The sequence below is a fragment of the Entelurus aequoreus genome, linkage group LG13 (genome assembly GCF_033978785.1).
Source record: "Entelurus aequoreus isolate RoL-2023_Sb linkage group LG13, RoL_Eaeq_v1.1, whole genome shotgun sequence".
NCBI lineage: Eukaryota > Metazoa > Chordata > Actinopteri > Syngnathiformes > Syngnathidae > Entelurus > Entelurus aequoreus.
Genome location: NC_084743.1, coordinates 50070835 through 50097986, shown reverse-complemented (window position 1 = coordinate 50097986; position 27152 = coordinate 50070835). Strand labels below are relative to the sequence as shown.

Here is a 27152-nt window from a genome sequence, read left to right as displayed (position 1 = left end):
AAGGCCTACTGAAACCCACTACTACCGACCACGCAGTCTTGATAGTTTATATATCAATGATGAAATCTTAACATTGCAACACATGCCAATACGGCCGGGTTAACTTATAAAGTGCAATTTTAAATTTCCCGGCAAACTTCCGGCTGAAAACGTTTCGATATGATGACGTTTGCGCGTGACGTCAACAGTGGAAGCGGAAGTATTCGGAGCCCATTGAACCCAATACAAAAAGCTCTGTTTTCATTTCAAAATTCCACAATATTCTGGACATCTGTGTTGGTGAATCTTTTGCAATTTGTTTAATGAACAATGGAGACTGCAAAGAAGAAAGTTGTAAGTGAGATCGGTGTATTAGCGGCTGGCTGTAGCAACATAACCAGGAGGACTTACTTGGATAGCAGACGCGCTAGCCGACGCTAGCCGACGACCGCACGGATGATCGGGTGAAGTCCTTCGTCCTTCCATCGATCGCTGGAACGCAGGTGAGCATGAGTGTTGATGAGCAGATGAGGGCTGGCTGGCGTAGGTGGAGCGCTAATGTTTTTATCATAGCTCTGTGAGGTCCCGTTGCTAAGTTAGCTTCAATGGCGTTGTTAGCAACAGCATTGTTAATCTTCGCCAAGCTGGAAAGCATTAACCGTGTATTTACATGTCCACGGTTTAATAGTATTGTTGATCTTCTGTCTATCCTTCCAGTCAGTGGTTTATTTCTTTTGTTTATATCTGCATTTGAGCCCGATACTATCACGTTAGCTCAGTAGCTAAAGTGTTTTGCCGATGTATTGTCGTGGAGATAAAAGTCACTGTGAATGTCCATTTCGCGTTCTCGACTCTCATTTTCAAGAGGATATAGTATCCGAGGTGGTTTAAAATACAAATCCGTGATCCACAATAGAAAAAGGAGAGAGTGTGGAATCCAATGAGCCAGCTTGTACCTAAGTTACGGTCAGAGCGAAAAAAGATACGTTCTGCACTGCACGCTAGTCCTTCACTTTCACGTTCCTCATCCACGAATCTTTCATCCTCGCTCAAATGAATGGGGTAATCGTCGCTTTCTCGGTCCGAATCTCTCTCGCTGCTGGTGTAAACAATAGGAAAATGTGAGCAGCCTTTCCTCCGGTGTCGCCACGCTACTTCCGGTAGGGGCAAGGCTTTTTTTTTTATCAGAGACCAAAAGTTGCGAACTTTATCGTCGTCGTTCTATACTAAATCCTTTCAGCAAAAATATGGCAATATCGCGAAATGATCAAGCATGACACATAGAATGGATCTGCTATCCCTGTTTAAATAAAAAAAATTCATTTCAGTAGGCCTTTAAAGTATCACTAATATTATAGCAGTTTCATGAACAATAACACTGCTGATGTCCATGGATAACATAAAAGGTAAGGAATTATGTTAAAAAGGAAAATAGTGTCTCATACTTTTGTCTAATAAAAATCACCAAGTGGCTGTCAAATTTACGGTGAGTCTGTTTCAAGCAAAGAAACATAATTCCAGTGGATGTCCCAATTTAAACTGAATGATGAAAAACAAGAATACAGTTCATGGGCATCCACTGTGTATGAATGTGTTGCTATGACGATGGATGACCATAAGGTGGCAGCAGTAGTGCAGTATCTACATTATCTAGGTCAGTGTACGTGGCAAGTGTAGGATCTATATCTTTATCTATGCTTTGATGTTGGCATAGAAATATTTGCAGTCACTCTTAAGAGTTCAAGGTTTACACATATGAACTGCTATCTTTATTATGTAGAATGTGACAATATATGGAATGTCATAAACACCAAGTAGTTTTAACCATTTTATTCTGGAATTATTGCAACAAAACCAACATTTGTGTTCATGCACCATGTTTAATAATAATTCTTATAATAAACTTAATATGTGTCTGTCATAACAAAATAATTTAGGTGGTGTAAAAAAACAAAACATGCAACACTAAAATTGGCCCTAGTGTGTGAATGTGAGTGTGAATGTTGTCTGTCTATCTGTGTTGGCCCTGTGATGAGATGGCAACTTGTCCAGGGTGTACCCAGCCTTCCGCCTGAATCAAGCTGAGATAGGCTCCAGCACCCCCCGCGACCCCAAACGGGACAAGCGGTAGAAATGGATGGATGGATGTTATTTACAATTGACTTATTTCCCCACATATATATATATATAATTATTTAGCTTTTAAGTTCTAAATGTTGCATCTCAGTTTGGTGCATGACAAATTGTCAAAAAAAAAAAAAAAGTTAAGAATGTTTTTGTTGACACTCAAGGGTCAAAAGTATAGTGTATATCACAGGTGACAAACTCAAGGCCCAGGGCCAGATCTGGCCCATGACATCATTTTATCTGGCCCGCAAAAACCTGGAAATGATATGTGTCAATAAAGTACTTAATATTTTCTCACTAAATGTAATTGATTTTTTTCATTTTGACTAAAAATATATGTACTGCTTGAAATTGCATGCCTTTTAAATTTTAATAGTATCCAATATTGCAACAAATATTACAGTATATTATCATACTTTCCAAACATGTGTTGTCTAAATAAAAATAAATACTTAAATATCTGCTTGACTACCCATTAAATTAATAAAAATAACAATACATTCTATGTTGTACTTTACAGCATATTACTGTACATTGAAAAAAAACTACAATTTTCTGCGTTAAAATTCTGTTGACTGAGCTGCCAGTTTTGGACTGTAAAATCTTGTTTTTAATGGTGTACTACTGTAAATGGAAAGCCGGTACATTTGTTTTTACGGTAGAAAAACTGTCAGCTAAGTTGACAGAATAAAAAAGGAAATTGTACTGATTTTCCATTAACAATATAATGTTGTAAAAAACAATGCAAATTTAATAGTAAAATTACAGCAACTAAGCTGCCAGCTTTTTCCGTAAAAAACAAAACAGTGGTACTGTTTTTATATTTACCATAAAATGTAAGAAATAAACAAAGCACTATTTTGCAGTAACATTTTGTAAATGTAAAGTTTTTACTGTAAAATCAACAGTCTACTTAAAACAATTGATATAATTAATAATGAAATCAAGAGGCAAATTCATAAATTATTCGCTGTATGAATTATTAATGCTTATTCCAGCATTATTCATATATTACTCATTGTTAAATGTGGCCCTCTGATGACAGCCATTAATAAAAAAACAGTTTGACATCCCTGGTGTATATATACAGTATAACTAAGTACAAATAATGTAAAGGATGTTAAATAGACATTGCCCTTCAGCCTGATTACCAACCACGTAATGTCTAATACAGTCTAGTTTATTAATGATACATTTGTCACAACCTGGTGATATTTTTGAGTTGGTGAAAGAGTGATTTTGCATTACAGGTAGGTTAAAAAAAAATGTTTTGCTTTATTTTCGTTATACTTTTTTTAAACACAAGCATATAACACGATTGAAATGTATACTTGATGAGCTGATGAGTCATGAAGACCCAAAAGTGGGTCGCAGCTTATCTTCATCAGGCTGGTGTCATGCTTCAATGGAGATAATATATAAATACTAAATTGTAGATGTCTTTACATTGTAACACTTGCCCTTTAACCTCATTTTTTGTGTCATTTGATATTTTAATTGTTTTTATTTTTTACACTAGCATTAATCATGCTCCTCTTATCATATAACACACCCTGACATGCATTTTTCCCAGTTCAGCATGTAAAGGTCTTATAAAAAAATCCTGGCTACATAAAAGTATTTTTGCAAAATATAAAATTGCTTGTAATACAATGTGTCATGAATATGTGGGTCCCAGCACGAGGCCAGTTACCACTGCTGCTCTAGATTTCACCATCTTTATCTCTTTTTTACACTCTGGTGAGTCATTGCCATTTAAAGCCAGAAGAGACTCATTCAATAAAGAACAAATGCTATATTAACATTACACAGGGTTTCTGCAGGTATCAGTGCCTTTTGAATGCAATTTAAAACAAGTTTAATACCCATTTCCTACTGCAGATTGTTATTATATAAAGTCAAAAGCATACAATGACAAAGATAATGTTGAAAAATGTACATTAGCTGCGGCCAAATTAAGCACTAATGTAATCATAATTCATATTAATATGATCTGGGTTGGCCCTGCGATGAGGTAGCAACTTGTCCAGAGTGTACCCCGCCTTCCGCTCGAGTACCCCCTGCTACCCCGAAAGGGACAAGCGGTAGAAAATGGATGGATGATGCCATTAACCCTTTTAAAACACACTAACCCTATTTTTTATTAATGTAGTATTTTAACCATTCTAATTACAAGGTTAATAACTTTATTATTATAAATAGGTAAAAAAATAAAATCAAAATAAAATGGACTCAATATTTGTGGGCAAAAATTGCACTTCAATAAATATTGAGCACGTTTAAGTGCAGTATTTTCCCAATTGTAAAAACTGGTTAGGGTGTTTTGTTGTCTTTTTTGTTGCCAATTGCAGCTGTATATTTTTTTTGTGTCTCTGTACATTGTATTTAATGATTTCTAATGCCATTTATGGCCTTAATTTTCGCAAAACTCATTTAATGACTTCTAATGCTTACTAATGACCAGCGAAAATCCTGTTACAGCTACAGTAAATAAATGGTTTTCATACACACTAACATTGATTATTTTATTAAATTACATTAAAAGAGATACTACAATGATGTCAACAAAACTGAATTAGGAAGTTGGTGATGGAACTAAACAACTAATATTTTAGATACTTTTCAAACAAAAACTGTCACATTCTTGGACTGGCTGTATCGCCTTGGCTCGCACGGGCGTGTGAAATGGTTTGTTGATATTTAACGAGCACACAAAGTACAGAGGTGTGAGTTTAGCCAAGTTTATTCTTATTGACATTTGAAAAATCCTAATGGCATGACATGCTATCGGATACCTTCGAGACCAATATGTAAAAAAAAAAAATTAAAATGAAAACATTGAAAAAGTCTCAATAATTATATTTTAAAAAAAAAAAGAATTTGTGAATAAAAACCCACAATATTAAGACAATGTAACGATAGAAAAGCAGCATTTAAAACTCCAAAGGGGGGGAAAAAACTCTTTACAAAGAACAGAAGTGTCAGGTGCTTTTTTTGTGTGTTTCTTAAAGTCTTCTTAAAGCAGGCACAATAACAGTCAAAGTGTCACCTTTAGGTTCATCAAGTCATATGCAGTTTGTATAAAAATGAGAAACATTAAAAAGGGGGTTCAAGTAGGGGAAACAAAAGGTGACTTCATTATTAGAAAACCCACAACCATTCATTGAATGCATGTTATGTACTGTATGCAATATACTACTTACCAGAGCCAAGAGATGTGTGTGCGTGGGTTTTGAGAGTGTTCATAGATTGTCTTCCTTTTTTTGTTTCCTCAATCCGTTTCTCATACGGATGTTTTTCATGTACATCATGCATGACAAATAACATGCTTCCACAATATATGTCAGACTAAACAGTAGCCTCAAGCCACAGTGTTTAAGACATTATGGACAGTCTATTTTTTGCATTCATAAACTAGTGTCATCTTCAACCTCTATACATTCTTGTCCGCATCCTCAGCAGATGTCTCAGGTTTATTTTTGAGCTCAGTTTAAAGTGTGGTGGTGACAAAAAACATCTGCCTGTGTGTGTGTGTGTGTGTGTGTGTGTGTGTGTGTGTGTGTGTGTGTGTGTGTGTGTGTGTGTGTGTGTGTGTGTGTGTGTGTGTGTGTGTGTGTGTGTGTGTGTGTGTGTGTGTGTGTGTGTGCGTGCGTGCGTGCGTGCGTGCGTGTGTGTGTGTGTGTCATAGTCACTGGTACTGGAGGTAGTTCTTGAGAGTTTCAGGCAGTGGCAGCGTGTCGATGTGATGGATTCGCTCCCTACCTAGAGCCAGGCGAGCCGCACGTCTACATAGGTCCATGAGGGGGAGGGGCTCCGCTGTAAAAGGACAAAGATGGTAAGGGTCCAATCAGGCAGAACCAACTGTAAGTGTGTGAGGTTTGAACTGACTGACTGATTCTCTGTCCAGTGTAAAGTCAGCATGTTTTACCAAGTCTATAAAAGGTTTCGACATAAAAAATGAAATGTATCAATTAAGGATGTAATGATAAACGGTATTAATGATGACCCCGGTAAAACCTTCAACGGTTAGTATTACCGTTTTATATGATGGAAAAAACTGACTGATTAACTGCACTTTGATATACTCACGAACTGACTGGCGCCAACTTGATAGCTAACATGAAAACAAGAGGCACTAATGGTTGTGCTCATTAAGAAATTACATATTCCAATCTTAACTTATATAAAACACATTTCTGAGTAACTAAGCTAATACATTGTGTACATTGAACCTTCAAGCTGTGCTCTCTTAGAACGAAGTGATGTATCTATAGGCGGAGGAATAAGACACGGAGGGGTTTTTACGGTGCATTGAAGGACCACTGAAGAGAGTAAGAAGCCACAACGCCAAAACAGTTATAAAACACAAAACATGCAAAATAGTGGGCTTTCTAATAGTTTGTCTATTCGTTTTTGGTTATTTAAAAAAATCTACAGATTTCAGTGTGTGTATAAGTACTTTTAGAGCACATTTAAAAATACAAAGCTAATAATGTAATAAAGTTGGTCACAATAAACGTGATATGAATTTCTCATATCGTTACATCCCTAGTATCAATCATAACACGATAACCAGAGAAGTTCTACTGACAAGTTGGGTTCCCTACCTTTTGTGTTACTTAAACACATTAAGTATGTAGTAAAAAAAATTATGATTAATGGATTAGATTGATATAGCACATTTCTAGACACCCGAAACCGCTTTACAGTAAGTACCACCATTCATTCAGTCAAAATTTACACACAATGGTGGTAAGCTAAACCCGTAGCCACAGCTGCCCTGTAGTAGACAAGCGAAAACATTCCTGCCAATTCGAATTGCCATATTAAATATAGGATACACTCAAAACAATTAGAGGAATATTCAGTCTCACCCAGCTCTTTTTATTAGTATTAGATTAGTATTTAATAGACAAGTCAGTCACCTGGATGTTGGTGTGCATGTATTAATTTGACTTAGTTTGGAAATGTACCTTTGTTCCAAAACTTACGTTCATAATCCAAATTGGATGATTTATTTTCACTGTTAATATTATTATTTAGTAGTGCACAACAAATGTAAGGTTACAATTTGAGGAAATATGAGGTCATATCTGATAACATAAAAAATAGCTCAGATAGCCAATAAAAAAAACTCTCAATTGAGGCAAGATTACCTGTACTGTAGCTGGGTTAGTGTGGACAAATTGAGCACTCCTCCTCCTGCCTGAGATTATTGTAAACAATCTTGGTATTGATTGTGTGGGACTTATTCCCGGTTTCAGACAGACATTCCACACGCTATTTGCACCAAATATTCCAAATACATTTGAGCTGGAAAAAAACATCCAACTTCAACACATCAATCTTTATAAGCCTCCTGAAATGCCAGGATCACGACAACATTGTTTTGAAAACCTACAAAGACACACGCTTTGCTAAAGAAACTCCAAAGTACAAACTCCTGTTAAATCTCAATTTTTTAAAAATAATCGCTGTAAATACATTTTGGTTTTTCGGTCCGGAAAAGCAGGAAGTTATTGGTATTGGCTTGGAAAAAATATTGTGCAACCCTACAAAACAGTATGACATTTTATTGTAGATACTTGAACGTATGTAACTTGTAAAGGTGTGTCTGTCAGTGTTATGTGACTTACGATCTAGTCCGTTGATGTAGCGAATAGTCACTTCGCAGTGTCCCCACACAGCACTGACGATGGGATACAATCTCTTGCCTTTTAAACCCCTGAATGCTACTCCCAGATATTGTCCATCAACCATGTAGCTCAATGTGCCCTCATCCATATCAAGTATTACTGCCAGGGAGTCTGGAAGAACAAATGACTCATCTGACTCCAAGAAACAGGGGTATGTTGGTGCTGTCGAAGATGCTGGTTGAGTCTTTCCATCATGGTACAGTCTGTTTCGACCTAGGTCCCAGCCCCAGGATTCTGAATCGGAGCCCACTAAAGCAGTGTATCCCACTGAGTGTAAAGGTGCTTCAGTTGTGGCCACCCCAACCACAGCGTGAGTGCCTCTCTGTCTGGCTGGCCAATGAATCCTCCAACCGTGGAGGCCTCTGGTGTAGCCCAATTTGCCTCTGATACAGTCTGTGCTCTGTGCCACCGGGTGTCGGTGGAAGGTCAGCTTGTCATCCTCTTTAACAAAAACGTTGAGGGACCTATCATCAGGGTTCCAGGCGTGGCAGAGTTGTGTCTCAGGACTGGCAAGAGGCATGTCCAGCAGTAAATCCAATCTGGGTGGCCGGCAGAAATCTGGACCTCGTAGTTCACGTTGCACTGGTTGGTATGAGGGCTCTCCATGTTCATCCACTGACTTGATGCTCACAGAGATCTTTTGGCCCATAGTGAGGTGGTTTTAAGGGAATGGGGGAGAGGCCAGGGAAAGGGATAGACTAAAGATCCTAATGAGTTAGTGGGAAATCCTGGTGTTAACTCATGGGCGCAAATGAGGCGCCTGTGTGCAAAGATGCAGTTGAACACATAAACCCTCTTCTACCAAGGATGATGTGACTCCTGAAACAGAAATAAGAATAGCAATATTATACTCAAAGAGCTTATCACTTTAATCAAATAAATACAATCTCATTGCAATTCAAACCAAAGTCTCCTAATGTGTACACATTCAGACATTTGCGACAATTTAGGTATTTCAGAACACAGAACACTTATGTTGTTTTGCAGTCAAATATTCATCCGATGAAGTTGAAACATATTGTTTCTGTTCATTCATCCTACATAATTTAGCCATCCACACAACGTACATGTCAATAAGCATCATTCTATTTTGACAGGCGTGTGATTTGAACCTAATGAAAAAGACTGAAAATAAGCCGGGGGTCTGGGGGCCGCAGGTCAGGCCAGGTCCAGGGTGGGGGGAGAAGGCCCACCCAAAGCCTCTGTTTTTTCAGCAATTTAACAGGCAAAAATTAGCAAAAAAACACACAATTTAAAGATGTTTTAGTGTTTAAAGAAATGAAAAATACATAAATACATACCCCACTCATCCAAATGAATCACTATGTCTGTTTCAGTCACAATGTTATTTAGTCAGTAGAGTAATTACAACTTGTGTTCACATCCACAGGAACCACATGGGTTAGCCTATTCTATACAGTATTTATAACATTACTACCGTAATTTCCGTACTATAAGCCGCACCTGACTATAAGCCGCACCAGCTAAATTTAGGGGAAAATACAGATTGCTCCATATATAAGCCGCACCCGACTATAAGCCGCAGGGTTTTGATGTGTAATTACCGTAGTATATAGGGGTTCCTGCTACCAGGGAGGGGATTGTCGGGACAGAGATGACTGTTTGGGAATGCAAAGTGTCCCATTTATTAACAATAAATATTTCAATCATTCAATCAAACTTTCACATCTTTGACATGGCGAACAGCATTCGTGCAGAGTACAAATAATACAACGGTGCAAAGTAATACAAAGTGCTCGCCTGTACGTTATCAAAATAACCAGCCTACCGGTATATGAAAAGTCAGTCTTTAATCTTTGTGTCATCGTCTTCCTCCTGCGTACTAAAACCACCGAAATCCTCTTCATCGGTGTCGGAGAAGAACAGGCCGTAAATAAGCCGCACCGTTGTATAAGCCGCAGGGACCAGAACGAGGGGAAAAAGTAGCGGCTTATAGTCCGGAAATTACGGTAGTGTTCACTTCACAGCCACAGATGGTTCATCTAGTTATTTACATTATTTACACATTTACACAAGCATTTTTGTTTTGGTGGCTCTGACATGAGCCTTCCTGGCAAATTTCTGAGCAGCTTGCATTTTCCTTTTTGTTTCTGCTTTAGTGGATTCTGCCTTGGGTTGTATAGCCAATTTATGTCTCTTTGACTCCCTCTCCACTTCTAACTGCTCCAAATGCAAAAACCATGCAAAAATCATAGAGTACAAACAATGTTTATTCTATTAGCTAACTTCCTTTATCTGAATAGCCATTTGTGATTTATAGCATGAAATAACATATCTTGCAGTCATGTTGTTTATGTTTCAAAATTATTCAACCATTTAATGTCACAATATAAACATTAGAAATAATGAACAAAATGTCAGCTACTATCTTGTTCTAAAACACCAATGAAAATGAAATTTAGCATTTAGACAGGCTATACTGTAGCAAACGTCATCACGTCTGCCAGAATCACGTGTGTTCTTAAATATGTATTCCATGTCTTCCATGCCAAGAGTTTTGATTTGGGCTTACATGGTAAACAACTCAAATGTATGTTTTATCCAGACGCATATATTTGTCCAAATGTGGCCAAGTAGACGCATTGTGGGTTTCCTGGACGTCGTAAACATTGCTAAAAGAAACATCTAAGTAAGAGAATCTCCCTGCCATCTTCCACTAATTTTTTTAAATATATAAATCGCCCGCTTGAATATTCCCTCTTTTCCTCTCCGACTCGCTCGTCGTCATTTGGGATGTGCGCGTCTGTTGTGATTTCCCTTCCTGGTTCGATGACCCGCCCAATCTTGCCTCTGATTGGCCTGTCCATAATGCTTTGCCCTAATCTTAACCAATCGTGACTCATCATAGTAAACCAACCAACCAATCTTTAATTTTCTTATACGTACACCAACCAATCATCATTGAATTTTTCCCATATATTTTGTCCCCTGCCCATGGAGTTGCTTCCCTACGTAGCTTCGACTTTTGAGTTAATAATTTTTAATGGGAAAACCGTAGTTTTTACCAATGTAGCCGTAAATCGGAATGGATTATCAAAAAACGTGCTCATTACAGGAAAACTGTAGTTGTTGGCAGGTATGGCAAAGAGACGATTTTTAAAAAGGAAATAAACCGTTCTTAACAAATACTTCTTGTGAAGTTCAAGATTTGTCATCCCTTTTGGCTCCTCTTCTATGTAGCTTTTATACAGTGTAGGCTTTTCCCCTGCTGTGTTCCTCAAGCCGCTGTGTAGTTCTTCTACACTGAGAACAGAACAGTGATATATTGTACCTCAGACAAGCCCGACATTATACAATAGTTAATGAGTTACTGTTAAGCATATAGGTTGATTTTAGAATAATACTAAAATACGCTTTCAATAACAAAAATCAACAAATTACTAAATTGAACAAAAATAGACTCAAAAACTTTGACTATTTGGCAAACTGTTTCGATTTTTGGTTGTTTGTATTGCTTTCTGTGTAAGCAATGGATATATGATTTTAAGCCTGATTTAGGCTATTTTGTGTAGTTTAAAACCAAGAGATACTTATAACGATCTATTTGCCAGTTTACCTTTAAGTTCAGCAAAACAGGAGGAAATTGCACACATTACAATTATTTGTAGTTTCAATGTTTGTATAAAGACCATGGGAACACTGCAGCCCATACGATCAGTAATATTCTTGCAACAGAGAAATGGGGAACCCAAGAAAATGTCACAAGCTGCAGAAGTCAAGAAGAAGTATCCTTTGAGTAGGGAAAATAGCTTACCATGAAAGCATTTTACCAGTCAGGCATCTCTTACACAGAAATGTGAATACACAATCTGAGCTGCCAAGTAAGAGTGGGAATACTTAGTCCTCAGTCTGCAGTCCAAAATGAGGTCAGCACACAGTCAACAGCAAGACTATTGTGGGATAGGGCAGAGACAGCGAAGAGTGTTTGTGTGCGTGTGTCTGTGTCTGTTGAGTCAGTAGGTTCCAGCTAGTGACGCAAGAATGGGGGAAAACAGCAATCCTTCCCAGCTAACACAAGAAAACAGCTGCTGGAAGGAGACAGGCACTCAGGCAAAGGCAAATGAGGGTGGAGAGGAGGGTTTAGTAAGGAGTTCACTTTCAGAGCCAAGCAGTGTACAAGCACATACTCCAGAAATGCTTTGACTGCAACTGTAAATTAAAATGATTAAATTATAAACTATTCGTTGTATAGTCCAGTCAGAAATTGTAGATGGGAAGGTTTTTTGTCAATGAGGTTTATAAACGAACAGAAATGGCCAAGTGGTTTGGCCACTACAATGAAAATGTTCTGGCTCTGCCATTGACCAGTGCCAGATAATAACGTTGACATTTGACCAATCGAACCACACTCGCAGAGCAAACACTTGTAGTAACCGTATGAACAAAGCACGTTCTTGCGCTGTACAGTGGTACCCCTACAATTATTAAAAGGCCGCCCTGTCAAAGGCAACTTCAACCGCCAAAAAGGTCAAAATGCTTTATTCTATTTCTGTTGTATTTTCTATAGAGTAGAGTATATAGTAAATTTAGAATAACACTCATACAGAACAGGTTTATATAAAACTGTATATTTTGAGGGTGACTTGGGTAAAAAGGCAGAGAAACAAAATAATGACTGACTGATAACTATTGGGCCGATATTAGGAATTACATTACACAATGAATCTAAAAACATTAGAAGATAGCTCTGATAGTCGATAAAATACAATTTAAAGAAAGCGCTCCAATGAGGCGGGATTGATCAAGCGCTCAAGCCTGTCATAAACTGCACCTGAGCTCAGACTAGGGCTGGGCGATATATCGAACATACTCGATATATCGCGGGTTTGTCTCTGTGCGATATAGAAAATGACTATATCGTGATATTCGATTTCGAGTATATTTTCTCACGCAGTTGCTTTTAGCTTCGGGCATTACACTACAGGTGTTTCTCACTCTTTCTTGTCTCTCCTTCTCACAGAGACATAAAACAAGCGCACCTTCTTACATACCTAACATATTGTTGCGCGTGCAACGTCATACATCCTGGCGGAGCAGAGAGGTAGCAACATGGGTAAAGTTAGCTATGATGCTAGCGGAGCGGTGCGAGTGGTAATACGAGGGAGAGAAGGTGCGAATCTGGTAACAAATGAAGGAAGAATTAATTCCAAGAAAAACAGCAGGGGGTCCATCGTCTGGCGGTGGTTTCGCTTCAAGCGGAAAGATGTCGAACAGACAACCGTAATATGTCAACTATGCGGCAAAAGCGTTGCTACAAAAAGTAGCAGCTATACTAATGTAGCATGATTTGAAAAGTCACCCGCTAGAGCAGGGGTCACCAACCTTTTTGAAACCAAGAGCTACTTCTTGGGTACTGATTAATGCGAAGGGCTACCAGTTTGATACACACTTAAATGAATTGCCAGAAATAGCCAATTTGCTCAATTTAACTTTAACTTTGTGTTATTATAAATAATTAATGATATTTACACTTAATTGAACGGTTTAAAAGAGGAGAAAACACGAAAAAAATTACAATTAAATTTTGAAACATAGTTTATCTTCAATTTCGACTCTTTAAAATTCAAAATTCAACCGAAAAAAAGAAGAGAAAAACTAGCTAATTCGAATCTTTTTGAATAATTAAAAAAATAATTTACGGAACATCATTAGTAATTTTTCCTGATTAAGATTAATTTTACAATTTTGATGACATGTTTTAAATAAGTTAAAATCCAATCTACACTTTGTTAGAATATATATCAAATTGGACCAAGCTATATTTCTAACAAAGACAAATCATTATTTCTTCTAGATTTTCCAGAACAAAAATTTTAAAAGAAATTCAAAAGACTTTGAAATAAGATTTAAATTTGATTCTACAGATTTTCTAGATTTGCCAGAATATTTTTTTTGAATTTTAATCATAATAAGTTTGGAGAAATATTTCACAAATATTCTTTGTCGAAAAAACAGAAGCTAAAATGAAGAATTAAATTAAAATGTATTTATTATTCTTTACAATAAAAAAAATTAATTTACTTGAACATTGATTAAAATTGTCAGGAAAGAAGAGGAAGGAATTTAAAAGGTAAAAAGGTATATATGTTTAAAAATCCTAAAATCATTTTTAAGGTTGTATTTTTTCTCTAAAATTGTCTTTCTGAAGTTATAAGAAGCAAAGTAAAAAAATTAATGAATTTATTTAAACAAGTGAAGACCAAGTCTTTAAAATATTTTCTTGAATTTTCAAATTCTATTTGAGTTTTGTCTCTCTTAGAATTAAAAATGTCGGGCAAAGCGAGACCAGCTTGCTAGTAAATAAATACAATTTAAAAAATAGAGGCAGCTCACTGGTAAGTGCTGCTATTTGAGCTATTTTTAGAACAGGCCAGCGGGCTACTCATCTGGTCCTTACGGGCTACCTGGTGCCCGCGGGCACCGCGTTGGTGACCCCTGCGCTAGAGAATGAAGAGTGCTTGAAACTCCACATGTCAACATTTCCGTTCGGTGCCAAACCCACAAAATGCCGAAGCAACCATTTAAATATCAACACCGTATGAAAAAAATAGTCAACAACAGAAGGAGATAACGTCCGCAGTAAACTACCACATAGCGAAGGACATACACTGTTTGATTTCCTATTATGCAGCTAATTTTTATTTGACAGTTATTGAAATATTTTGTGTGACATCATGCACAAAAGTGCACTTTATTTGTTTTTAACTATTGTAGTGGCGTTCTGTACAAAAAGTGCACTTTAATTTAGTGTTGTTTTGATATGTCATCTTAGTGACATCATGCACAAAAGTGCACTCCTAGCTTGTTTTAAAATGTCTCTGACAATCTTGCACTTTGTTTTGGAAATTACATGAATGTTTGTACCACTGCTTAATAACTGTTTAATAAATAACATTTTTGTAAATTGCCTTAGTTGTGATTTCCCTCTCTGCATGAAAGTTTAAAATTAGCATATATGAATGCAGTATAATCAAGAATGTTTTTAATGTAGACACATAGAATCATCATACTGGTGTGATTATATGCATCAAGTGTTAATTCAAGGCTAAGGCAAAATATCGATATATATATCGTGTATCGTGACATGGCCTAAAAATATTGAGATATTAATAAAAGGCCATATCGCCCAGCCCAGACTGTAAGTAAACAAACATGACATCGATCATGTGGGACTTCTTCACTGATTCAGAGGAAGACTTGTCAAGTGCTATTTGAACCAAATGGTCTGCAAACATTCTGCAAGGAGAGAAAATACATTGCACTTCAACACATCAAACCCTATCAGCTACCTAAAACGCCAGCCTCGCTACAACGCCATTTTGATCGCCTCAGAAACCGCCTAATGCTAAAGAAGCTACCCTGAAGCCAGCCGCAAAGAAAGGTCCAGTGCTTGTTACTTTCACTCAAGCATTTGAAAATTGCAAAACGTTTGTCAGAGATGACCCAAGTTTTAAATTGATTTTTTTTATTTATTATTTTATCATGGCAATGATGCCACTGGACGACCATCTCTAACTCTCATGGAAGACACAATCTTTTACCAGGAAAAATCTTTACAGGTACAGTTTGTAACCTCCAGGTGTGCACAAACTACAGTTAAAATCTGAATAATAAATACGCTCTGTAACCAGTATTGATCTGGAGAAGCAGGACATTATCAGCACTACCTCAAACAACTGCACTGTCTACACTGAATATAAGATATTAAAAATTTCAGTTTCACAATGTTCCGTGATTCGGGTCACGCTTGTCAGTAAGGTGTGATTGTGGATTCCATCGCCAAACCAGTTGAGAACCACTGTTCGAGAATGATGCTACTTTTTAAACTAACAGGTATTTCTTTAATCCATACTATAAATATTCCCTTCTCCAATTTCAACAGGCCTTACTTCCTTTGGCTTACTCTCATTTTCCATCCATCCATTTTCTACCGTTTGTCCCTTTCGGGGTTGCTGGAGCCTATCTCAGCTGCATTCGGGCAGAAGGCGGGGTACTTACTCTCATTTTGAGTCCTAGAAATGTTAGTGTCACTAATTTAAGCATGTCCAGAAAGACCACTTAGTTAGCAGTCGTTCAAAGTATCCGTTTAGTTTCTTCTTGTCAGAGAAGGTGTAGAACTGGCTAGACCAGGGGTCGGCAAGCGGCAGCTCTAGAGTCACATGCGACTCTTTAGCGTTGCCTTAGTGGCTCCCCGGAGCGGTTTCAAAATTGTATGAAAATGGAAAAAGATGGGGGGGGAAAGTGTTTTTTGTTTTAATATGGTTTTTGTAGGAGGACAATCATGACACACACTTCCCTAATGGTTAGACATACCACTGTTTAATATAAACATGCTTCACTGATGAGAGAATGTACCCAGCTTGCAAACATTTTAATAAATCCATTAGAAGAAGACAGCCTGCAGTTTCCTTTAACTTGACACACACATCTATACCTTTGGCCATTCTAAGCCAGTAACTTCCAGGAGTTATCTCACCCTCTGAGAAGCCTGCGTTTTACTAATATTTTCCAATGTTGTAAAAATGTGTACATTAAAAATATCACTTTTAAACATTTCTGTCAACAAAGATTTGAGTCAGCCTGCGACACAGTCATTTTGATAATAGGCTATAGCTAATATAGACATTTACATCATGTGTTGCCTTCATTATAAGACCTACATCAGGCTTTTAATATTTTGCGGCTCCAGACAGATTGTTTTTTTATTTTTGGTCCAATATGGCAGTGGTTCTCAACCTTTTTTCAGTGATGTACCCCCTGTGAACATTTTTTTAATTCAAGTACCCCATAATAGAGCAAAGCATTTTTGGTTGAAAAAAAGAGATAAAGAAGTAAAATACAGTGTCATCAGTTTCTGATTTATTCAATTGTATATCAGTGCAAAATATTGCTCATTTGTTGTGGTCTTTCTTGAACTATTTGGAAAAAAAAGATATAAAAATAACTAAAAACTTGTTGAAAAATAAACAAGTGATTCAATTATAAATAAAGATTTCTACACATAGAAGTAATCATCAACTTGGGGATTGTAATAGAGATCCATCTGGATTCATGAACTTAATTCTAAACATTTCTTCACAAAAAAAAAAATCTTTAACATCAATATTTATGGAACATGTCCACAAAAAATCTAGCTGTCAACACTGAATATTGCATTGTTGCATTTCTTTTCACAGTTCTTTTTGACAGACATTTAAAAAAAAATCTCACGTACCCCTTGGCATACCTTCAAGTACCCCAAGGGGTATGCGTACCCCCATTTGAGAACCACTGCAATATGGCTCTTTGAACATTTTGTGTTGCTGACCCCTCGACTAGACTGACAACAAGGGAAAACAGTATATTCAATAAGAAGACAATGAACCTTCTCAAGCTGATTGTTCAAAGCTTTTTTTTTTTTTTTTTTTTTTTTTTTTTTTTTTTTTTTTAAATCGGCTTTAAAATGTAGTCAATATATTTGTTTTTCGAAAGGGTACTCAATAGGGGTGTTCAGTATTTTGGTTTCAAAGTTTTCACAGTAATACCCTTACGCTTGACGGTACCAAACAAAAACTTAGTGTGTGGCTTTCTCCGGTGCTTTAGCATTGGCCCGGTCTGACAAACTACATCTCCCGAAAGCAGGAAGTAAAGTGTGTTCGTAGTTAATAAGAGGAATTTTTTTTGGGACATTTCCTAAAAAATTACATCAAAATCTTTCCATAACTATTTGAGTTATGTTGCTAACAAACAGACAAACTCTGCCGAAAACATAACCTCTTTGGCAGAGGTAAGAAAGTCTGCGTTCTGCAAAGCAATACTTTCGTTTCGAACAATTCCAAGGCGACAGAGTCAGCCAGTCACGTTGAACAGTGCGGAGATAATCACCCAAAAAAATGTGCATCGCAGTAAATGTGAAAAAACTGAAAAACTACTTGATAAATCCTCAATCCATCCACCTATTTTTCCACTGTTTGTTTCTCTCGATGTTGCAGGGGGCTGGAGCCTTGCTATCGAGCTGCACTCGGGCAAAAGGCAGCGTACACCCTGGACAAGTCACTCCCTCATAAACTGTCATCCAGAAAAGATATTTGAAGCCACCGAAGCCAACCATCAGTTTGTGGGGTATTTACATCATTAAAAGTGAAATTATTAGTACATTTTTTGGAGAAACAGCATATTTTCAGACTGATATAAACATTTCCACTGTGGAGGACACGGCTTTTTTTTTTTTTAGAAAGTAAATGTTGAAAGACACTTATGTGAACATTATTGTTTTACACTGGATGTTTACATTGTGACTTTAAGGACACGCAACTGCAGACCCTCCATCCATTCATTTTCTACTACTTGTCGCTTTCGGGGTCGCGGGGGTGGTGGAACCTATTTCAGCTGCATTTACTTTTTTTAAATATTTGCTTTAAAAACAGTAGATGTCCCTGCACAATTTTTTGCACTTAAAAAAACATATGTAGTAATGTATACCATTACAACATTTTAGCAATGTATTTGTGTCTTTAATTACAGTGTGTTTATCTTAAACATCCCTGCCACTCCATTTTACACACTATATTTTTAAGCATTTTTTTTTTTTTTACATATATCACAATAATAACGTACCGCCTTAATACTGTGATAATATTGTACCGTGAGATTTGATACCATTACATTCCTCGTACTAAACGTAATAATGTTTTGCACATTAAGTACTTGATCCAAAGCCATATACCTCAGTTGCAGTGAACACCAGCTGCTTTTTGGTCAGGACCTTAAAATATTTAGTAGCCATCTGATCGATTCTGTGTTCCATTAAGTTTCAAAAACAAAGATATTTGTAAGTAGATCTGATCACACCACCAGCTATAAAACTTTAGCACTTTTCAATAAAGCCCAAATTGGTAAAATTTCGTTATGTAAGAAAGGTAAACGGAGGCAAAAGTGAACCGTTTTGGGAAGTTTTAAGAAAAGCACATCCATGCCAGTCAAAAACTGTGTATGCGTTTTGTTAAAATGGAACTAACTGCACTTTTAGGGAATTGTGCCTATAATTCACAATTCTTAGGTGAGAGAAGTAGCCATATGTTTTTCTATTTTGGATCGGATGGATGGATCCTGAATCCAGAAAAGTAGCCATATGTTTTTCTATTTTGCATGCACTATAACTCGTAAATAAACACTAGCAAAAGTCTGCTAACAATGGCGGTAATGAGTTATTTAGTCTTTGCGTCTATTGTGCCCATAAAGAGCTCTAAACACATCCAAAAACATCCATCAATGGGTTATATACACATTCTGCACGTACTGTACCGGTATATATGTAATGTAGTAACAGGCACATTTATAATAACATGTAATATTTACGGATTTTGGTCATTTTAAGCATAAAGCGGCATCATCATTTTTTAACAGACATCATGTTTGCCATATTCTTCAACAACAACACTACTACTACTACAACTACTACTCATGGTAGACCGTGAAAGACAGACTACTTTGGGACAAATGATGATCCAGAACCACACACTTTTTTGCCCGAATATACGGAGGATGAGCTACAATTTTTAGAAGCTGAGTGATAAGCAGACCTAGAAAATAGCAGTATTGCTAAGTGCTGAACAATACATACAAACTACGAGCATAATAAAACAATCACTTACTGTACAATGTCTGCTCTCAGGGGAATCCCGAATGATGGGATATTAAATCCTCCCGTTTGCATGAAGAATTAATTCATCTTCATGCAGGTGAATAATAAATAAATAAATAAATACATAAATAAAATAAACAAAACGTGTGACTTTTTGTGTCTTTCTCACCATCTTCAGGTCTATGTTGAATGTCAAAGTTGACCAATTTCTCAGTTTATGGTCACAAGTAGTTCCTCTGTGTTAGCGCTTATGATAACAATATTGCTAATATTTGGTTAATAATCATGTCCTGAGATGTAAATAGAGTATTGTTGGTGTTTTTTGGGCACAACGGAGAACTACCATTAGCTGCTTTTTAGCCACTGACTACTTGCCGTATATTACGAATTACAATGAAAAAAAAAAAAGACAAACATAGGTGTTCTTCTCTTACATAGGGATTGTGAATAATAAGCAAACTTTCAAAAAAGTGCAGTTCCCCTTTAAAAAAAAGAAAGTGTGGTGTCACAGGATTCTAATCCAGTTCAAGAAATTAGGTTCTTGGAGATCCATTTTTCATCATCAAAATGACAACTAATAGCATTTCAATAAACATGCTTGGGAAAATCATACTTTTTTGTTTAAGAAGTAATTAAAAATACGAATGGCCCAAAGTAAAAAGAGAGGAAGATGGAACAAGCAAGAACAAGGAGTCCTCGGCCGTTTAGAATAATAATGAGGCTGTGGAATCTCAAGTCATACATTTTTAAGATCACTCATTAAATATTAACAGGAGAAGGGATAGTTCGCCATACGCATACCTGTATGTTCTTGTAGAAAATTGGTAGGCAACAGAACATATACTGTAATCCAAAACGAATCAGGGACACTCCTTTATTAAGATATAGCCCAGTGAAGCCTATTTCACTATTGCAAGTGTAAACAAGCACAATGTGGCATGGCGGGGGCTTGTGACCACATAATCCATTAGTGATAGAAAAACAGGATCATCTGATAGTGTTCTATTCTCAGCAGGGATAGAAGACAAAGTTCATAATTAGTTCCATCCTTGAGAAAATGTAATCTAAAATAGGTTTCTCTTTAGAAGCCTGCTTAAGCATTAACAAGAAAGTAAACAGAAATGTCAAAGAAGTATAAAGTGACAGCAACAAAACAGCACAAGCGTGTACCATATTTCTTAAAATCTACTAGTGAGTCAGGGATCAGTGTCATGTGCCATCAATCTGTCAATCCTTTCCGTGTCCGGGCCAGGTAAGGTTCCCCGTGTTGAGTCAAATTAAGCCGCAGGCTCCACTCCTGGTGGTGCCCTTCCGTCAATTCCTTTAAGTTTCAGCTTTGCAACCATACTCCCCCCGGAACCCAAAGACTTTGGTTTCCCGGACGCTAAACAGAAATGTCAAAGAAGTATAAAGTGACAGCAACAAAACAGCACAAGCGTGTACCATATTTCTTAAAATCTACTAGTGAGTCAGGGATCAGTGTCATGTGGTGGTTGCTTTATAGATTCTCTAATCTGGGGTTGCCAAAGCGAGTCACTCACATGATTTGCCTTAGTTTTTTTCCACCGGGTGCCATTCCGAATGCAATTCTCCCATTTATCAGCACTTGGCACACTAGAGAGACCCAATGGCTTAGTGTTTAAACTTTGCCATGCACAATACTGTGTAGAGAGCAGAGGACAACTGTATACATGTGCTAATGTAGGGCCGAAAATGACATGTAATGTTGTCAACAATATAAATAAATTTAGGCCATATATCAATTACCGTATTTTCCGGGCTATAGAGTGCACCAGTAAATATTACATACACATTCACTAAACATTAGGAAAAAAAATGTTTTCTATATATTAGCCTCATCAGACTATAAACCGCGTCTATGTACGTTGCGAGATTAGTTATTTTATTGTATACGAACGGTGTCTGTAACGCGGCAGTAAAACGGATGATTGAACAAAACAGATGTCATAGTGATGGACCCACTAGCCGCGGAAGCTAGATCTCCAATCAGCTAAACAGTAATTATAAACAGTTTTAGTTATATTGTAAAACTTGCAAACGTTGCTTGGAGTGATGAAATAAGAATTAATACGAGTATGTATGGACGGATAGAAGATGGAAGGGCAATTCTACTAAATAGAAGTACACTGCAGCAATTGCAGTGAGCGAACTTGTTTAAAAGATGCCGCCATAGCACAATCAATAAACACCTTTTGTGTGTGTGTGTGCTTGTTTTTTTTTTAAACTATTTGCATTATGACCGTCAGCCAAAGAAAAATCCGAAAATTAGCGCACCGTTTTATAAGCCGCAGGGTACAAAGTGTAAGAAAAAAGCAGCGGCTTAAAGTCCGGAATTTACAGTAGTTTAGAGACCTGTTCTATGCGTATCTGTATTGTTATTAAAAATGATGCACATTAGCAAATAGCAATGATGTTAGCAGCGTATGTAGCATAATTTAAAAATGGTTAAGTTTACTTTTTAAAATGTCTCCATTATCTCAAGCGGGGCAATGTGTTTATTTTGGGTAATGCATTTCTGATAATGTAAAATAGTAGTATAGTAGTATTTTTCAATATAGCCTGCAGGGTACGATGCAGCTGAACAACAAATTAGAATTCAATATTTGAAAACGTTATTTAACCCAACTGGGCCTATATACCGGGTATGTAATTCAGGAAATTCCATGACGACAGTCATTCAACAATTGAATTTGCAATGTAGAAGAAAAAAATACTGGACGACCATGTTTTATTTGAGAGATCTACTGATCAAGTTTGTATGTATTTTTTAGTTTTTTAAACACAATGCACTAGTAAAGCAGTTTGTAGCACAAAGTGCAGGCGCAAAGAGTATATAAAACAGAACTTGATTCACTATGTCAGGGTTTCTCCTACATGTAAAGGATCGTGGCGCAACCCCCCGGCAAGATTACTGCCGCCGCACCTTCAAAATATTTTTTTCATTTTCTATTTTCAACATAACACATTTTTTGTGATATATTGTCTGAATGGATATATATTTATTGTACCACCAAAACTTAATAAACGGATATAAATGAGTAACAAATAAACCACAAGGAAAAAAATAATAATAATAGTGATAACAATACATTTAAATAATAGCAATATGGTAAAAAAAAAAAAATCTGTTTCCGTTATATTTGTTTTTATTACAGTGCATTTCTGCTTGTCCGACGTCATTGTATTTATAATTTTTTTTCTTCTGTTCACTACTTTTGTTTTATCTCTGTTTTTGAAATGGAGCTGTTCTGTGCCATTTATGTTGCGATATGTATGGGTTGCCACAACATTCTGTGAATGCACCTAGGGGCTAGCAGTTAGCACATGGAGTAGCTGTAAAGTTGTGAAGTAAACAGTTAATTAAGACAACAACTGGATCACTCCTTTTACTGATACATCAAAACATGACACTCAAACACATAATTCTGTTTTTGGTTGTCTCGGTTTTGGAGCAACAAACCAATCAGTATATAACGCTACATAAAACGCTACATCAGCAACACAATCACTTCATTCTGAGACTAATACATTTAGTCCCTGCTCCACTACCAAAGTATAGAGGACGTCAAAGACATGCATAGTAAGGATAATTTTAATCCGAATTTCGTAAGAACTGTTTTCATGCGCTCCGATCCGAATGACTATCGGCATAAACCACCCGTCTTGATCAGAATGGCATTTTGATCCGAACATGTGTGGTTGAGTCAGAATATTCCGAATGGCATGTTCACATGAAGCATTTTTATTCAAGTTAGGCTTTCATTCCGATTAATTGTGTCAATGTGCACATAGCTATTGACTGTTTGGGTGTTTTCCATGGAGGTGTTGACATCTCCTTTCCTTCCTGCCTTGATATCTGGGGGGATTATAATTAGAGAAAGGTTACATTTGAAATAAAAAATGTTAACATTTAATCTATTTTTCTCCTGGTCCATATTTGCCATAGGTCATATAAAATATCAACTACTGATATCGACCAATTTAAAAAACTTATATTGTGGTAGTTTTCAGTCATATCGCCCAGCCCTATCCTAAAATAAACTATTCCTGAATTAGATAAGATTTTATTCATCCCACAACGGGGAAATTATGTTGTTGCAGTGCAGATACAGAAAGCAAGGCACCAGCATACACTAAGACCCTGTCTACATTAATCCGGATAACTCATTAAACGAATAATTATTTAGCCTAAGCCCCGTTTCGGTCACACTAAATCATCGTTTAAGGTTCCCCTCCTTGGATAATTTTTTTCCAACCTCCGGCTCTTAGCTTTGTATGGACTCATTGGTTGTTTACAAACTGAGTTCGGAGAGGAAGTGACGCCAGAAAGGCCGCGCCCCACACAGGAAGTGATGTCAGAAAGAATGCGCCACAGCCAGCTTCATAATAAAGCGGTTTCGTAACTCGGAGTTAACCACTGGAAATATGGAGGCGAGTCATGCAGACATGCCCGTGTTTCTCCTTCCGTCTGTACAGACGCTTGTGGAAATCACGCATGAATACCTTAAGAGAAAGCGATTGCAGCTATTTGGGATACAACACTTCTCAGACGGCAAGAAAACTTTCGAATGTCCAGGTCAGCTGTGATTCTACTTACCGAAAAACTTCGTCCATTTGTCGAAGGAGAGACAACGAGAATGCGGGCTCCCGTGGATGTGATAAAAAAAAGGTAGCGTGTGCTTTGTATCAGTGGTCCCCAACCACCAACCACCGGGCCGCGGACCGGACCGATTGGTACCGGGCCGCACAAGAAATTAAAAACAAATAAAAATAAACAAATAAACTTTATTTGTTATTAAATCAACATAAACACAATATATATATCAATATGGATCAATACAGTCTGCAGGGATACAGTCCGTAAGCACACGATTGTATTTCTTTATGAAAAAAAAAAAAAATTCCCCCCCCCCCCCCCCCCGGTCTGTGGGACAAATTTTCAAGCGTTGACCGGTCCGCAGCTACAAAAAGGTTGGGGACCACTGCTTTGTATTACCTAGTCGTCGAGGAAACTACGGAAAACGGCAAATGCTTTTGGACTAGCAAAGCAGACTGTATCAGTTATTGTCCGCCATGTATGTCGCAGACTCAACGTCTAGGTCCAGAGTATATAAAGTAACCAAAAACGAATGGACAAATAAGGTGAAGGCTAAATAGTGAGGAGTGTCCTGACAATATCTAGATCGATGATTGATTGTTGTAAATGTTCTTTATCACATGGATTACTTTCACATGTCCATTAAAGATTTGATTAATTTATGATGGCTCAGGTGTGATTCACTACAATAGGGCCCCACAGCACACTGGATTCCAGTTAATTGAAATATCACAACACTGGATATTGTTCAGATAAGTTACATTTAAGAACTTGCACACAAAGCAACACTGGAGGTGACTATGACGTGCGCATTTTCCGCGCATGCGTACTAGGTCGTGTTGCGCCGGCGGACGGAGGGGGTCTTAAACGACCATTATGTGTGTGTGTGGACACAGATATGGTTAGGTGGGATTTACCCTGGATAACCTTAGCTGGCTTAGTGTAGAAGGGACCTAAGACACCTCCCCCTCCATATCATCCTGTGTTGCTTGACGTGCACTTTCAAAAGGTCCATTGTAGGGATGTCCGATAATATCGGACTGCCGATATTATCGGCCGATAAATGCTTTAAAATGTAATATCGGAAATTATCGGTATCGGTTTCAAAATGATCGGTATCGGTTTCAAAAAGTAAAATGTATGACTTTTTAAAACGCCGCTGTGTACACGGACGTAGGGAGGAGTACAGAGTGCCAATAAACCTTAAAGGCACTGCCTTTGCGTGCCGGCCCAATCACATGTATCTACGGCTTTTCACACACACACAAGTGAATGAAAGGCATACTTGGTCAACAGCCATATAGGTCACACTGATGGTGACCGTATAAACAACTTTAACACTGTTACAAATATGCGCCACACTGTGAACCCACACCAAACAAGAATGACAAACACATTTCGGAAGAACATCCGCACCGTAACAGTACATAAACACAACAGAACAAATACCCAGAACCCCTTGCAGCACTAACTCTTCCGGGACGCTACAATATACATCCCCCGCTACCACCAACCCCCCCCCCACCCCCCTCCACCTGTAACCCCCCCAAATTTCAAGCTGCTATTTTGAGGCATGTTAAAAAAAATAATGCACTTTGTGACTTCAATAATAAATATGGCAGTGCCATGTTGGCATTTTTTTCCATAACTTGAGTTGATTTATTTTGGAAAACCTTGTTACATTGTTTCATGCATCCAGCGGGGCATCACAACAAAATTAGGCACATTAATGTGTTAATTCCACGACTGTATATGTCGGTATCGGTTGATATCGGAATTGGTAATTAAGAGTTGGACAATATCGGGAATCGGCAAAAAAGCCATTATGGGACATCTCTAGTCCATTGCAATGTGTGAGAACTTTAAATCTAAAACAATAATCTTTACACATGTTGGACTAATGACACAATCCAAAACACTATATATTTACTGTACATACAAAAGGTCCTAAAGCACCACCTTGTTTTGAAACAAGCATTGACTCTCTTATGAAAGCCAAATATTAAGTACATTTATTTGGAGAGATGACTTGGACATGAATTTGTTGCTAATACTAAAGGGAGGATAGGACATTACCAGTTTTTTGGGCTGCTCGACGTGCACTTTCAAAAAGTTTATCGCAATGTGGGAGCACTTTAAAACCAAATCAATGATCTTTACACATGTTGGACTAATCACACAATCCAAAACACTATATATTTACTGTACATATAAAAGGTTCCAAAGCACCCACCTTGTTTTGAAACAAGCATTGACTCTCTTATGAAAGACAAATATTACGTACATGTATTTGGAGAGATGACTTGGACATGAATTTGTTGCTAATACTAAAAGGGAGAAGAGGACATTACCAGTTTTTTGGGCCAGTTGTGAGTACTCACTTCCTGTGCACTTAAAAACAAATACACAAGCTCTGTAATTATGCGAATAGGCATCGTGTAAAATTATCTATATGCAAATAGTACGCTCTCAAATTCAAACATCAGAAAATGTATTAGAGTCGGGGTTAGTCTAAAAAAAAAAAAAGGAATTATTACTAAAATGACATGATCGTGCAATGAAGTTTGGTAATGGCTGCCGAGAATTCGAGGCAATCCCTGTACTCGAGGAAACAAACAAGTTTGGAGGAAATAATTTGGTTCACGGCGATAGAGTAAAAAAGTTTTGACACAGACAGAGTATGTAAATGTTAAACAGAAAGATTAAACTTACCATAAATCGACGTTTCCCTCTAGAAGGCAGCAGGGTTCGGAAGAAGTCGCCACAACACGGACGAGCTTCCCCCGTTGCTCAACAAAACCAACAAGTCGCAACACGCCCAAAATTTAAAAAAAACTACTGAGTCTTCAAATAAACGTTAAAGGCACTTCGTAACATACCAAATAGACGGACAATTTAGAGATAACTCATCGTCTTTCTTTGTTCTCGATGGCCTCAGCCTGCTGTGTGGAAATATTATCACCGTCCATGTGTCTCTTCCTGCCGCTGATTGGCTGCTGGCGAGGGACTTCACAAAGGTGACTGTTGTAAAGTTAGCCGGAGTTGACACGTTTTTGTTCCTGTCCGGGTTCTTTACAGCGTTAGGGAT

General features: G+C 37.5%; 1 protein-coding gene across 1 annotated transcript; it reads right to left on the bottom strand.

The window, feature by feature from the left end:
* Positions 1 to 4976: 4976 nt before the first annotated feature.
* Positions 4977 to 27152, bottom strand: LOC133663887 (SPRY domain-containing SOCS box protein 4-like). Its single transcript, XM_062068610.1, has 3 exons — positions 26777 to 27152; positions 7743 to 8621; positions 4977 to 5922 (listed from the first exon to the last, which is right to left on the bottom strand). The coding sequence occupies exons 2-3, from the start codon at positions 8449 to 8451 to the stop codon at positions 5795 to 5797; spliced, it is 837 nt and encodes a 278-aa protein (XP_061924594.1). The 5' UTR covers positions 8452 to 8621; positions 26777 to 27152; the 3' UTR covers positions 4977 to 5794.

Excerpts from the sequence above, each read along its gene's own strand:
- LOC133663887 (XM_062068610.1), bottom strand. The coding sequence starts at position 8,451 with ATGGGCCAAAAGATCTCTGTGAGCATCAAGTCAGTGGATGAACATGGA. Across the intron at positions 5,923-7,742 it reads CTACATCAACGGACTAGATC|CGGAGCCCCTCCCCCTCATG; the intron begins GTAAGTCACATA and ends GTCCTTTTACAG.